Source organism: Eubalaena glacialis, chromosome 8 (genome assembly GCF_028564815.1).
Source record: "Eubalaena glacialis isolate mEubGla1 chromosome 8, mEubGla1.1.hap2.+ XY, whole genome shotgun sequence".
Taxonomy (NCBI): Eukaryota; Metazoa; Chordata; class Mammalia; order Artiodactyla; family Balaenidae; genus Eubalaena; species Eubalaena glacialis.
This window is the reverse complement of record NC_083723.1, coordinates 16865716-16881577: the sequence shown is the minus strand read 5'-3', so window position 1 is coordinate 16881577 and position 15862 is coordinate 16865716. Positions and strand designations below refer to the sequence as shown.

The window sequence follows — 15862 nt, the reverse complement described above, 5'->3', positions numbered from 1 at the left end:
TCAAAGCCTGCAAGGATGCAGACTACAATGAGCACTTACAACTGGGTCCTGAAGACGATAGTCAGGAGCTGAAACGCCACACTAGCAGCCAGGCCTAAACCGAGGCCCAGGACAACGGCAAAGATGAAGGTCATGACCCAAATTAGCTGTCAAAAGAAGGCAACACATACACTACAGTTTACTCTCATTTAAGTACAGTGTCCTAGGTCCAGAGCTATAAGAAAGCATGAACTTCTAGGGCCCAAAGCAGAAGTTGGGAGTGCACAGCAGAAGGGACCTGCCTTGAGGTCATTTCTGCTGGCTCGGGTTCTGAGCTGCAGGAACACAAGCAAATCTTTTCAAAAATCCCAAGAGAGTGTATCCATTTCTAATCCCTTCCCTGAGCCAGTTAAGGAAATGATCGAATCTGTCACAGCGAAAATTCCAGAACCAGCTGCTCTTTGTCAAAATCAGCAAATTAATTGGTAGAGCCTGGACTAATCTCTTACTTTTGGCCTGCTGATTTAATTAAAGGCTACTGTCTCTACCAGACTCCTAGCATGGCAAAAAAGTGTTAAAATCCCTAACACTGATCTATCAGCAGCGAAACTAAACCAAGTGTGGTTTATTACTTTATGCTTGTTAAGTACCATAGGCTATGTTAACAAGCCTTTTTACACCACAGACTTTGACCCTGATATAATTAGGGACATGGGCTTCTCATAGCAAGGCATGTTGAGAGCGAGGGGAGCCTTTATAGAGTGTTTCCAAAAGGAATGTTCAGAATTTTTCTTCACAGATTCTCTGGAAACTAACATATGATGTAATGAAGAACAGAAGCAATGCATACCCTACGATTCAGAGAGTTTCTGTGGTGTTAGAGGTGACTGCAAGAATTTTTAGAACAGATCTAAGAAGTTCTCTCCTTGTGTTTCATGGACCATTTCCTGCTTGTAAGTAGCTCATCCTTTTATATTAAAATCCCAGAGAATAATCATTAGAGTATGTAGTTTCAAGATAGCAAATAAAACAAACTCAGGTTATTTGAACAGATAGATAGAAACAAAATTTCACTTTGTTTACCATATAAATATGCATTTTACATCAGCATTAAAATGTCATTCTGATTCCTCTCTTTCAAATACCATCGCCCCTACTTACACAATCATACTTATCCTTTCGCCACAATCTTCGTATTTCTGTGAACTGCATCAGCATTCCTTTCAAGTTTCCAAGCGCTAAAGCTGCCAGGACAGACTGTGAAAAACATAAAGAGCAGATGTACTTTGAGATAATCCAATAACCATATAGAAGCAAAGGTGAAGGTTGTAAATAAGTGAGTCCTTTCAAGGGCCTCAAGGCCTATCAAAGGATACACCCTTTTCTGGTGTGCAATGCCATGCACGATACACCAGCCCCGGGACTGTGAGCTGTCCCCAGCCATGATTTTGTCCCCACCACAGTGACAGGGACATGCCATAGATGATCTGATAGCATTTACTCGCCTGTACCTTGGGTCAGAGAAAGGCAGATCTGAAGACCTATGACCAAAAGAAATTCTTCCCAAGCAGAGGTGGTCTAGTGTATGTCTATTTACTGTAGGTAGGGAGAGGGGGCTGCTCTTTGTTTAAAAAAAAACTTGGGGGGACTTCCCTGGTGGTCCAGTGGTTAAGACTTTGCCTTCCAATGCAGGGGGTGCGGGTTCCATCCCTGGTCGGGGAGATAAGATCATGCCTCGCGGCCAAAAATCCGAAACGTAAAACATAAGCAATATTGTAACGAATTCAATAAAGACTTCAAAAATGGTCCACATCAAAAAAATCTTTAAAAAAAAAGGAACTTGGGGAGCTTGGGGTCTTGGAATCAGAATTCAAACCTTGGATGATGATCAGTAATCATGTCATTTAGTAAGAGGAAGCCGAAGATCACAGAGAGGTTCGCAAAGATTTGAGGCCGACTCTCTGGGACAGTGTGAACCTTATCTGTCTTGTTCCCTGCTAGATCCCCAGAACCTACTGTGGTAAATGCACTTGGGAGGGGCTTCATAATTATTCAGCGAATGAGTGGGTGAACTAATGAGTGGAAGAGGCAGTAACACAGCCTCCTTTAAGAAGCCTGATGGTGATACCGCTGAACAGTAGAGTCACGAAGAAGGGTCTGGGTGGTCCGCTAAGCTCAAGTTTTTGTTTCGTGGCATGCCAAAATGAGATAATTTGTCTTGCAGGAATTATGATAATTAAGGTGAAAAATGCTGAATGGCACGCTCTCTTCCTTATTTGGGTTTTAACACAATGGTAGGAACAGGCCCCCAACCCCTGCCCCCAATTCAGCTGTTCGATTCTGAATGGACTATGGAATTTGTATACTGACTACTTTCACACCGTAAAAGAAATGTACAAAGAAAAACCAAACACAGTTTGTGTTTTCCTATCTCAAATATAGTTTAACTGATCTAGACATTTTTTATTTTCACAAGTTATGTTTAATTTAATGCCTGACTAGCTCATTTACTCACTGTGAGAATAGAGGTTGTTGTTTAGAAGACTAAATATTGTCTTAAGTGACTTTAAAAAGGAAATTACACACAAATGCACACCAGTTAAAAAATGGGGGAAACTGGATAAAGTCTGTAATCTGGTTAACAGTACTGTACTGATGTGAATGTATTAGTTTTGATATTGTAGTGTAGCTATGTAGATGCCCTGCCCCCCCGCCATGGTAGCTGTGTGAAAGATTCACAGTACTCTGTACAATAAGCCTGCTGCTTTGGGGGACTTTACTATAAAACATGTTAAGTACCACCTGCAGAAGAGACATATTTTTTCTTTTCCTTAGGCATTATTTACCACCTGGTCAGTATTCCATGGAAAAACAACTTGAAAATGGGTAAACAACATGTATATGTATAACCGAGTCACTTTGCTGTACACTTGAAACTAATACAACATTATAAGTTAACTATACTTCAATTTAAATTTTTTAAAAATTAAAAAAACATTGAAACAATTTACAGTGAAATACATACACAATAGAGCCCTTTAAAGAAAAATAAAGATTACAGAGCCCTGAGAAGCCATAGACAGGAAAAGGGGAATCATTTTACCAGGAACCAGGTATCCATACTGTAATTGATATAAAGGATTAATTGTAAACAAAATGCTTAGAACTCTGCTGATGCTTAGTAACCGCTCAAGGAATGTTCATTCTTAGCTATCATGAAGGGTTATTTTGTCCTTATATGATAAAAAGAAGCAGACCAGTTATTCAGATGAAACAAAAACATTACAGACACAATGGTCTAAGAAGGAATTGTCACATGGTTCCTTTACAAAGTAGGGCCTTTGATTAGCATCCTGGACAGTGTCGTTGGTGTGGTTTATTCACGAAAGAGATAGGATTTTAAATGGCAATTTTTTTTTAGTTTCTCCCAATTGAAGTGGGTGAGGTAGAGCCCAGGGATACACATGGGACGAAGCACACAGGGCAGAATTCTCTATGTTGGGGAGCTGTGCGTGCATTTATTTTTATTGAGATATACATTCTTATACACATTATTTCTTTGGTGGTGACTTTTTGACCCATTTTATGCCATTCCTCTGGAAATCAGTAGGTTAGCATAGGAAGAACGCATAATTTTAGCAAAGAGTACTGTGCTCTGCTTGGCCACATTCGGGATAACTGCACTGGGACTCCAGAAACCTTGGACAAAACTCATGTTCCAGCTACCAACCAACAAGGAAAAAGGCCTAGATAACAACCAACAGACTTTGGTGGGCTGTGTCCTATCTCTATGTCCTTTGTAGTCAGAGGTATAATAGAATGTTTGTAGAATAAGAATAACAACAACAATAATAATCTTTACAATAAAGGCTAGCATTGGGACTTCCCTGGCGGCGCAGTGGATAGGAATCCACCTGCCAATGAGGGGAACACGGGTACAATTGCTGGTCCGGGAAGATCCCACATGCCGCGGAGCAACTAGGCCTGTGCGGCACAACTACAGAGCCTGTGCTCTAGAGCCTGCGAGCCACAACTACTGAGCCCATATGCCACAACTACTGAAGCCCACGTGCCTAGATCCCATGCTCCACAACAAGAGAAGCCACCACAAGAAGAAGCCCATGCAAGGAGAAGCCCACACACCACAACGAAGAATAGCCCCTGCTCACCACAACTAGAGAAAGCCCCTGCACAGCAACAAAGACCCAACGCAGCCAAAAATAAATAAAATTAAAAAAAAAAAGGCTATCATTTATAAAGTGTTTATCATGTGCCACACCCTGGGCTAAATATTTCACGTGCATTATTTCATTCAATTTTTGCAACAACTCTGTGAGGTGGGGACTATTTCCCTCCCTATTTTACAAATGGGCAACTTGAGGTTCAGAGAGGTTAAGTAATCTGCCCAAAACACACAGATAATAAGCGGCCGAGCCGCTTAGAAGTACATCTACAGGACTAGAGCCAGTGCCCCCTGTACTCCCTCAAAGTCAAATTAACACCACAAAGAACAAGGTATTGACCATCATCTGGTTTCCTACAGATCCTGTATTTTCTAGGGCCCGCTGTTAATTTTGTAACCTGGATGCTGCCACGGTGGACAAAGCATTAAACTACACCCTCAAAAAATTACAGTTCAGGAGAGATGGACAGAGGAGCATGAGGTGAAGGTACAAGGTCAAAGTCTAGCTGTTTGCTCCCATCCAGCAATCTGACAGCTTCGGTCTTGGAGTCAAACCAAACTCTGGGAGCTGCAGGGCGTATTCCTAAGAACAGGTTGTGTGGCTGATAGCACCATTCTCTGAATTCAATAGAGGGCCTGATGACCTCAACCTTTAAGAAAATCTTCACTTTAGTCAATCCATATCGAAGCTGCAGTGCCAGGATGCCTTCCTATGTAAACATTAATTATATCTGGGGCTACAAACATAGCGGTTGAAGAGGAGAGTTGATAAGGCAGAGTATGAGTTGCAAGGGTAGAGTTGTTGGATATTTGCATTCCTAACATTCATAAGATAGTGCCAGGAGAAAAAGAAATAGTTTTGGCCCATAGAGTATTGGCTAAGAAGAGTACCTGAGAGTTTGCAGATACTCATTTTCCCTAGTTTAGTTTGTGCTTCCTCAGTTTAAGAACCAGGGTCCTTGATTCATCACCCAAAGGAGAGAGATGGCAGTCCGAGAGAGGAGTGCTACCTTTTGCAGAGGCTCCAGAAGAAATCCAATGGCTAGGATGACAATCAGCACGATGACAGCAGAGAGAAGGCCAGCGATCTGTGAAGATGAGAGCATTCTCATCACAGACTCAACTTCCCCCCGGGCTCCGCATCCCCAGTGACTCATGCTAGGATAACCCTCACAGCAAACATCCTCCAATACCTGGGTTTTGCCTCCTGTACTCTCTTGGACCCCTGATCTGGAGAGGGCTGTACTTGCTGCAAATCCTCTGAACGATCCACCGAATATGTTACCCACTCCCAAGGCGATTAACTCCTGATGGGAGAACAAGGAAGAATCTTCTTTAGACGCGGCACCATTGATATTATGCATGCAGAATAGTATATAAAGTTGCCTAATTAGACCCGGCGTCGGTTTATATTTACCTGATTGCCATCAATGGGATAATCGTATTTGAGGGAATAGACGCTGGCCACAGAGAAGGCCACTGCAAAGCCAACAATGGCAATGCCAAAGCAGTCTCCGATGGTATCTCGGAAAGTCTGCACGTTAGGTGTGATAGGGGCCTGAAACCTGAAATTGAAATTAAGCAAGTCAGAATGTCACCAACCTGCTTATAAACCTTCAACGGTATCCATTTGTTCTCAGGAAAAGTCCAAATTCCTTAGCGAGGTCCCAATTACCCCTCCTCCACATCTTGATTAATTACTACCATTTTCCCAGAATTTATACTCCAACTATACCAAGCTTTCTTTGTTTCTCATCACCCATCATCTCTCACCTTGAAAGCTTCTAATTTGCTGTTGCCTCTCCCTGAACCATTCCCCTCGTCCTTATCCTTCCCTCCAGAAAGTCTTTTCTCACCCCCAAGGTCAGGGTTAGGCAAGATTCTCTATGCTTCCCCAGTTCTTGATGCCTCCTGTTTCCATCCCTGCCCCTCTCTCCCCCAACTCTCCATCCAGACCCAGAGCAGGGGCTGTAACTTGTTCATTATTCTATGACCAGGACCAACAGTGGTCCTTCACAGCATATATCAGGTGGTCAGTAATTGTTGGGCAAGTCAACGAATGAATGAATGCAATCTAGGCTGAGTTGTGCCTTTGGAGTATGACTAGCAAGAATTTAGCACCACTGAAAACCTTGGAATCTGTTACCTTACTGTTGAAAAGCAATGCTGCCTGTATTTGATATGAGTGTAAATCTAGTCCAGTGATAGTGATAAATCTGATATGATTTTGCTAGCATAGCCACACTATAGTGTACACTTAGATCAATATAAGCTTTGTGCAAAATGTCTCAGATCCTACTTGTATTGTTACATTGGGTTGCAAAGTATCACCCATTATGCCTCCAATAGCTATCCATGGATGAAGGCTCTTGGAGCAAACACAATTCTGAGAGAAGAAAAGCAAGAAATTCTTCCCTTCATTGATAATGATAACCTTTCATGGAAAACTGTTAGCAAACAGATGGGCGGTAGACTCTGCCCCGCACTCCACAGAACTTCTAGAGCCAACTGTGGCCCTGATGGAGGGCGGGTTTCCATTTAAAGTGAGATAGTGTCAGGGAAACATTCAAGTCACAGAGGATACTCCTGTGCCTGTGCCTCATGAACTTAGAGCAGTTAAATAATATTTACTAATTGTATTATAAAGTCCAAATATCCCAAACTCAACATCAATTTACTAAAATGCTCAGCTCCTATAAACATCTGTTTCTGACCTAAAACTTATTGGAGGTAAGTTAATTGGGTCCATTCAACTCTTTTTTAATTGCTATTCATGTTTTGTGAATGTTAATAAATTTTTAGCTCTAATTTTGAAGAAGTACTATTATTTCATATTCTGCAGCTTTCATAAATCAGAAAGTTAGCTTGGAACATTATATATAATCTAAAACCAGTGGTACAATTATAATTTGCATTTTATACCAAAATAACCAGAAGCCTGCTATTATTCTTTTGTTCTAGCCGCTAATCACCATAGGCAGAGTGGTGTGATGGAGATTTACAGTCTGAAAACTTGATTCATTTCCTGGCTCTGCTACTTACCCTGGTTCCTCATTTGTAAAGTGATGATAATAACACTTGTTCTCTTTTCTTCATAATTTTTGTGGGAGGGTCAAATAAAATAATGAATGTGACTACTGTTGACACACTGTAAAGTACAAAGTACCTGTAAGCTACTATTACAGGGTCCCTCTGGAATCTGAATATATCTTTCGTGTTTCCTTTACTATTTCAATGATCTCTTTCCTTCAGCCAAGTTATTTGCATTCAGTGTATGTGGCTTCACAAAGTCACTTCTAAGGTGTCATATTCATTAATAACAGATTAGCAATAATTAGCAATCGTTACCTTCCAGTTATCTTCTATTTGCAATCATCAGAAATTTAAAATGCTCACTCGATTATCACTCAGAAAAAATGGGACTGTAGAAAGCATGTAGGGGCTTCCCTGGTGGCACAGTGGTTAAGAATCTGCCTGCCAGTGCAGGGGACACGGGTTCACGCCCTGGTCCGGGAAGATCCCACATGCCGCGGAGCAACTAAGCCCGTGCGCCACAACTCCCGAAGCCCACGCTCTAGAGCCCACGAGCCACAACTACTGAGCCTGCGTGCCTAGAGCCCGTGCTCCGCAACAAGAGAAGCCACTGCAATGAAAAGCCCACGTACCGCAGAGTAGCACCCATTCGCTGCAACTAGAGAAAGCCCAGGCGCAGCAACAAAGACCCAACACAGCCAAAAATAAAATAAATAAATAAATTAATTAAAAAAAAAAAAGCATGTAAAGTGCCTAGTACCTAATTTAGGTGCTAAATTAGGAACAGCAGTAATGCAGTTTGAACACTTACAGTAGGCCAGGCACTTCAGGACATCACACATATTAACTCACTTAATCCTTACAAGAACCCTATGTAATAACCTGTGCTATTTGTAGCCCCATTTTTACAGCCAAAGACATTAAGGCACAGAGTTTATTTGCCCAAGATCAGGAAGTGAGTCTGAAGTAAATCCTAGGCACTCTGCCTCTAGAAAGCATGAGTTTGCTTACTGGGCTACACTGCCTCTCTGTAGAGTGTAATGACCTATAAATGTGAGTTACCCCTTTCCCCACCCACACACACTATGGAGGGAGGTCCACTGACATTTAAAATATAGTTACTAAGTAATGTCTCTAAGATTGTAACTCAGTGTTCTTACCTTTTATTTCAAAACCTTTCTGGCAAGATCCTCTTTAATTTTGTATCTACTTATCTATCTAGTTTGTGTCTCCCAAAATGTTTAAATAAAGCGTAATCACTTGAAAGTTGCAGAGTGGAGAGAAACCCTAGAAATAGTCTTTCAGCTTCAGCCTAATTTCTACCATTTAAATTAAAAGTGATATTTGTGATCCAAATATTACAAGTGTAACAATTTTATCTGATGATAAAAATATTTTTTGTTTAAAAATATATATTTGCTTTTAATAGAACTTAGTTAAAGTCAACAATGCAATGCATATAAATGCTGATTCCTGGAATAATTCTCAAATACTCCTAAGCATGGGGAGGGAGGGAGGGTTTGTTTTTTTTTTTTACAGGAATACCACCTTTCCTTGGTAAGCAAGTTGGAAGAAATTGATGCTATGGCCAGAGGGCAGAGAGAGGAAAGAGCACAAAACTGGATCTCCCTCCTCAATCCAATAAATGCAATGGAATACGTTTTCAAATTCCTTGTACAAGCTGTGCCTCCCATCCTTCTGCAGCGCTAAGAGTTGCTCTGGGCTTGTCTTAAACTTGATCTTCAGAAAGGACAGAGTGTGCCCATCTGGATTGCTCAAGCAGCGTGTGGCAGGTATTCCTTCAGTGTCTCCTTTGAACTGTCGGAACTTGGCTCCAGTAACCTCAAACAAAACACTACATATTGTTTATAGTAATTTATGGCCAAGGAAATCTGGTTTCCCTCCGTTCCTTTTAAGGGGAGGAGCAAGTTTACTTTGCCTATTTTTCTACTTTCATTATCTCACTTTTCTTGCGTGTGAGCCCCTTCTCTTCTGGTTTGTGAGTTCTTCCACACAGAGAAACTTTCTGATGTTAAGAACTGCAGACCCTATGTCCTTTGTGACACTCTCCTAGAAGGAGAGTAGTGAGCCCTCCTCCTGGATACATGATGGATGCCAGATACAGGGAGGGTTCTGAGCTGGGTTCATGCATTTCAGCTTGGAGTCGTTCGTCACTACTGCTTACTCTCTAATTAGTGCTTGGCGATGCCATAATAAGAGAGACACTTACCCACTTTTCATCTCCCCAACCACGGCCACGTTAAACCTGTTTTTGAGGTCAAAGCCATAGGACACACCTGTTGCGATCACAGTCTGCAAAGTTGCAAATTGCCCAAGTTAGAAATGGGAGATGTAACTAAGAGTCTTGCTTTGAAAAAAAAATACCATTGCCAAAAGCCACCCCTTGACTAATTAGATAAGAATCTCAAGCTCAGGTTTGGCTACTTTTTAAAAAGTCCCAAGGCAATTCTAATGTACCACCAAAGCTGAGAACCACAGCTCCATTCCAATGGGTCTCTCACTAGGATTCTCAGAGGTCTGCTCTCTGCCCCATCCTTGTCTTACATGGAAAGAATAAACCCCAAATCATCAAAGCAAGTTATTAAATTCTGAATAAAGAGAAAACCATACTAAATATGATACCCAGAAACTGCAGAGAGGTCGCCGGTCCCACTAAAACATCCTGATCTACAGACGGTGAAGGGCTTTAGACATAAAAACACAAGACTAACGAATTATGAAAGAAAGTCTTGAGACAATCAGTTACCATGATGAGTTCAATTGGAATGGGCACTGGAAGTTTGGCTTTGTAGCGCTGATTTATTTCTTTAACCACAAATACCACCAACAGGATAATCAAGGATGTCACAAGGTCTGCAATATTAGTCTTCTCTATTTGTGAGAATATGGAAATTAGTACCTAAAGTATAAAAGTAAAAAACACCCAAGTGCTACATTAATGTGTAATTTGGATATAACACTTAATTAATTCCAAATAGATAAAAATAAACATTGACGTGAAACGACTGACAGATTGATAGCAATTCCCTGTTCTGCTCATGTTAGCCATGAGTAATTGTAGAGACTAGCATGGAGATATGAGAAGGGTAAGTCAGCACAGCATTGTCACCACACTGGTTTAGGGATGCTCTTCGTCTAGTGTTGAATTTTCTTGGATGTTTTTCACATTTTTATAACTGGTCTCTTCTGCTCTTAGGTCTCGTTGCCATCTTTTTTATTTCACAATCAACACTACTGCTCTGTCCAGGGAATAACCTTTGACCTCTGGTAGTTTTTCGTAGCATGTATCCCCTTAATTCCTGGATTTTTTTTTTTTTTTTTAATGTTCAGACCCCTCATATTTCTTCGTTGACTCTCTCTGTCACTTTTGGAAACTAGTTTCCTGGCTAGCTGTGCAATTCTCGAAGCCAGTTGGGTGCCATATCTGTGGGATCCAGACAGCTCAAGCAGGTCCAAACTGGATCCCAAATGGTTCCCAAAAGACTCCACTTCTGGAATAGCTCTGGATGGGAGTGAGAGAGGGCTGGTTCCAATTTGGAGGGAGTTTGTCTCTGATTCCCAAAGACTGTCTTGACAGAAGCACTAACAAGCCCAAAGTCAGTAAAAGGAAGGAAATAACAAAGATCAGAGTGGAAAGAAATGAAACACAGACTAAAAAGACAGTAGAAAAGATCGATGGAACTAAAAGCTGGATTTTTGAAAAGATAAAAGAGACAAACCTGTAGCTAGCCTCAGAAAGAAAAAAGAATGAGGACAAAAATACATAAATTCAGAGGCACTAAGAACACTCTCTGTTCTACAGAACATCCTTTAGAGGAGAGAAGAAAGAACCACTGTTCTATTTACATATTGGCCAATTTCCTTTTGTTTTATAAACAGGGATGCATAAGAGTCAGAAGAACTTCAATTCTAAGAGAACAAGACCTGCTTTTTAGAAATAGGGAAGCACTTCCACTCAATCAGCACATTTCTTTCAAAATAAGATTTTGAGAAAGATTTTAAAACTTGGGACAAACTTTTAATAATGGGCATCGATGTTTTTTTCTTTTTAAAAATACTGAAGACTCAAATCTAAGAGAAGTGGTAGTTAATTTCTGTTATTCACATCAGCTGATGTGGTATATGGTAGCTGTGGTAGAGTTTCAGCGTTGTTCTCCTTGCCACTTTTTCTTAATGTGAATACATTTCACAGCCCATTGATTTCTTGGAAGTTAGAGGTAAGTCCTGCAGCAAAGGCACGAAAGGAAAGTTCTCCTGGAAACATGATAGTGAATTTCGTGTATTTCCGTATTTTTTAAGCAAAAGGAATACTTACTTTGAAAATTGAAAAGGGATCAGCATGTGCTGGGACTGTCAGCTGAAGAATAAATTTGAGCTGGGAAACCAAAACGTGGACAGCGGCAGCTGTGGTGAAGCCACTGATTAAGGATTCGGACAGATAAATCACCACGAAGCCCAGCTGCAGAACCCCCATGAGCAACTGCAAAGAGAGGGCAGAGCCTTTGTTAGTGTAGATTCAGAGAACACCTCGGCAGACTGAAGGATCAGCTACTGCAATGATTCAACATGTGGAGGTTCAGCCTCCACGCCTGTGTCTTGAAGAAGCAAGTGTTGTTGCCTCCTGGAAAACCTCCCATGCAAGGTACCACCCTCTGCTTCCCTCCCCCATCCCAACACCAACCCCCCCCACCCCAAGGTGGAATGTTACATGGTGTTCAAATAGCACATCAGTCCAGTATATCCCCAAGAACTAACAGGTTTCTTCTCTTCCCTCTTTTGAAGGCGTGGTATCTTTAGGAGACTCACCCATAAACCTTTCATAGCAGAATCTTATCTAGCATCAGCCCTCATAAATTTTCCCAGGGAATTTTCAGTTACCCTTTACAACTGCTGTCACATGCATGGGCGAGCATCCATTCAGGTTCCCTCAAACAAGTTGCTTGACTTTCGTTAGGAAATACGTAACTGCTCATGACATCAAAAGTGCTTGATTTTAAATGAGGGCAAAAGTGGTTCATTCCCCCAAAGCATCAGGATTTTGCAAGAAAGTAAATGGATAGATGCTTGGCCTACCTCTCCACTCCTGTCCCCGGAATGCAAACTGAGCTGTGAGTTTGCAAAGGCACTAGGATCAGAGATGCACTCGGACCCCATTGTTGAATTGACCCCATTGTTGAATTGACCCCATTGTTGGTCAAGAAGACCCACCACTTATGTCTTGGTTTGAATTGACTCTTTTTTTCTTTTTCTTTAAGGAATGGTCTTAACTACTAATATCATTAGCCGTAAACTTAGGCAACATCTTGAGGAGTCTGACATTTTCACTACTAACATCTTTAGGATAGGGACATTTTCATAATCCAGGCATGGTGACAGGGGTGTGGCTTGGGAGTGAGGCTTTAAACCCCTCCATAATCCTTTTCAGCTTTCTCCAAATCTTTGACACAGGACAATTCAAAGCGCTAAGCGCCCATCCCTTCCAAATAGACTATAGTCAATGAGGAATTAGAAAAAAGTTCCCAAGCTGCCAGTTTCTCTATTGCATAGAGTTCTGTTTAGTGAGTATATAAATTCCCAGGTATATTATTGAATTCAGCATTTCACTTGTCACCACATGTGCCTCCCCACTCTCATTTTTCCTTCTCTCTAGACCCATGTTCAATCATCTTTGCAAAGTAGATCTGCACTTTCACTTCTGGTTGTGGTGAGTGACTCTTCTTAAATTATTTCTAATGGGCCACTGAAGGAGGCATGTAAACTAATGGGAAGAGTCGAGAGGGGTGGCAGGAAGGAGAAAAACCACAAAGATGTGTACCAGTCAGGACACATAAATTGGGGAGGGTAGGTTCTGTGACAGAGTACTCACCTGGATGATTCCAGAAAGAATTGTGACCGTTGCAGCCACCATCACCTTATGCTCATCTAGTGATGAATCATTAGCCACTGAGCTATTAGTGACTGCCGGATCAGCTGTATTGGCTATTGGGGTTAATCTCACAACTACTGCTCCCACCATCATACTAAGAACTGGAAATGGACCTAATAAAGAGAGGGCGAGTTGTAGTCATTATGTCTCCCTATAGCACAGTTGTCTTTCAGCCATAATGTAGCATATAAAAAGACTGCTGTCTGGAGTTCTGGTCTACTTCCCCAAGCCCCAGTCCTAATTCTTACAAGAAACTATGACTCCTCTCCTGGATTCTGCACAATTTGGAATTGATACAATGCGTGGCTAATGGCATTCATAAAGAAAAGGAATGTGAGCATTAATTAGCCCAGTAGTTCACTTACCCACTGATATGTGTCTAGAAGTGCCCAAGAAAAAGTAGATTATGACTGGGAAAAAGGCTGCATACAACCCATAGCTTGGGGGGATGGTGACCAGCAGAGCAAATGCTAAACCTGTAAATATACAAGCATCAGTGTCCTTATTTCATGCAAAGGGATCATAGAAGTTTTCATTAGGTTCTTCAAGTATTTAAGATTGTACCTTAAAAATTATTTTATTAACTCAAATGTATCAATGATGTAAATGTAAGAAGCTATAAAACTCTCAGAAGAAAACTTAGGTGTAAACCTTTGTGACCTTGGATCAGGCATGGGTTTCTTAGAAGTGACACCTATAGCATAAGCAACCAAATTAAAAACAGATAAACAGGGCCCCATCAAAATGTAAAAATGTGTGCTTCAAAGGATACTATCAAAAAAGTGAAATGACAACCTACAGAAAGGGAGAAATTATTTGCAAATCGTATCTTGGATAAGGGTCTATTATCCAGAATTATATAATTAACTTTTGCAATTCAACAATAAAAAGACACATAACCTAATTTTAAAATGTGCAAAAGATTTACACAGACATTTCTCCAAAGATGTACAAATGGTCAGTAAGGACATGAAAAGATGCTCAACATCATTAGTCGTTGGGAGAATGCAAATCAAAACCACAAAGAGAGGCCATTTCATGCTCACTAGGATAGCTAAAATAACAAAAGCAGACAATAACAAGGGTTCACAAGGATGTGGAGAAATCTGAACCCTCACCATTGCTAGTGGGTTATTATATGACACAGCAATTACACTCCTAGATATATACCCAAGAGAAATGAAACATGTTCACACAAAAACTTGTGTACAAGTATTCATAATAGTATTATTCATAAAAGCCACAGCGTGGAAACAACCCAAATGTCCATCAACTCATGAATGGACAAACAAAATGTGGTATATCTATACAGTAGAATATTATTCATCCATAAAAAGGAATGAAGTACCCGTACATCATGGACGAAACTTGCAAACATTATGCTAAGTGAAAGAAACCAGACACAAAAGACGACATATTCTGTGACTCTGTTTGCATGAAATGCTCAGAATAGGTAAATCCATTGAGACAGAAAGTTGTTGCCGAGGGATGGATGGAGGGGGGATGGGAAGTGATTGCAAGAGATTTTGGGGGATGGTTGTAGTGAAAATGTCTTGCAATTAGTTAGTGGTGATAGTTGCACAACCTCGTGAATACACAAAAAACACTGAATTGTGCACATTAAAAGGGTGAATTTTATGATACATGAATTATATCTCAAAAAAAAAAAGTTACCTTGCAGTACAGCCACCAGCCCTGTGCTGATTCCAGAAACAATGTCACTGAGGAGCCATTCCTTTATGCGATACGCTGGCAACCAAGATGCTATGGGGAACAAAGAGAGGGCAATTCTCTTGGCCTTTTGTGCAGAACAGCTGAAAACATTGAAAGCCACCGTTCAGTTATTAATATCCAATTTTAAGTTTAGTACCTATTGTAAATGGAAAATTGGTAAAGATAATAATATATTATCATTTCACTAACTTTCCCACTAACATTCACCTCCTTACCCATATCAACTGCCCCCAAAGGATTGACCACCACAAAAGGATTTTTTTTTTAAGAAAAATGTTGCTTTTCTTTAGCCACAATAGAAATTATTTGTCATCCTCAGCTTGACTTTACAACACTTTGATGGAGAATTTTCCTCCGTCCTCATCTATCAGTCCTCTGATATGGAGAGATTGTGTTGAGAGCCGAGATTGGTGTTCATTTCAGAGACTACTTTTCTAGCCCTGGCAGGAAGTAGGAGGTTTGGAAACCAAAGATAAAAAGACTTTGGAGACTGTGGGCTAGAAAGAAGAGCTTGGAAGCTTAAAAATTTCAGAGAAAGTGCTTCATTTACTCTTAATGCCAGTACCTTAAAAAAATATCTTACCGGAACCACTTTTTCAGATGATCCAGAAGTGTCTTATGATGTCTGTGTTTCTTCTTATGTTCTTCCCCAAAAGCATTTGCGGAATACACTGGCCTGGCCACGACGTACTGATTCCCGATGGGTTCGATCATTCTGCTTTCTCTGACCGTTGTGGTAGGTGGAAGACCTTTGGAACTGTGTGGCAAACCCTTCTTGCCTTTAGCAGGTTAAAAATGCCTGAAACCAAACAGAGCTTGCTTCTTAAATAACTCGGAGATAATGTGATGCAATTTACAGATGAGTGAGCTCTGAACTGAATGTTACCACCTTTTGAGATCAAAAGCGGCTGGATTAAGGGACCTAGATTGTGTTTTGCGACTGTGATAATCGCTTTTTACTGCAAGGAGCTGGACACAGCTCCGTC

The 15862-nt window shown here is 40.9% G+C and overlaps 1 protein-coding gene across 1 annotated transcript in view; it reads right to left on the bottom strand.

Moving 5' to 3' along the window:
• SLC26A3 (solute carrier family 26 member 3) overlaps positions 1–15590 on the bottom strand; it is a 28352-nt gene extending 12762 nt beyond the window's left edge. Inside the window, exons 1-12 of the mRNA XM_061197590.1 lie at positions 15466–15590; positions 14817–14956; positions 13508–13618; positions 13083–13255; positions 11532–11696; positions 9963–10115; positions 9426–9508; positions 5580–5727; positions 5356–5469; positions 5173–5250; positions 1141–1236; positions 40–146 (exon numbers count right to left, since the gene is read on the bottom strand). Coding sequence (XP_061053573.1) covers positions 40–146; positions 1141–1236; positions 5173–5250; positions 5356–5469; positions 5580–5727; positions 9426–9508; positions 9963–10115; positions 11532–11696; positions 13083–13255; positions 13508–13618; positions 14817–14956; positions 15466–15590 — 1493 coding nt within the window. The remainder of the gene's footprint in view (positions 1–39; positions 147–1140; positions 1237–5172; positions 5251–5355; positions 5470–5579; positions 5728–9425; positions 9509–9962; positions 10116–11531; positions 11697–13082; positions 13256–13507; positions 13619–14816; positions 14957–15465) is intronic.
• Positions 15591–15862: the final 272 nt, after the last annotated feature.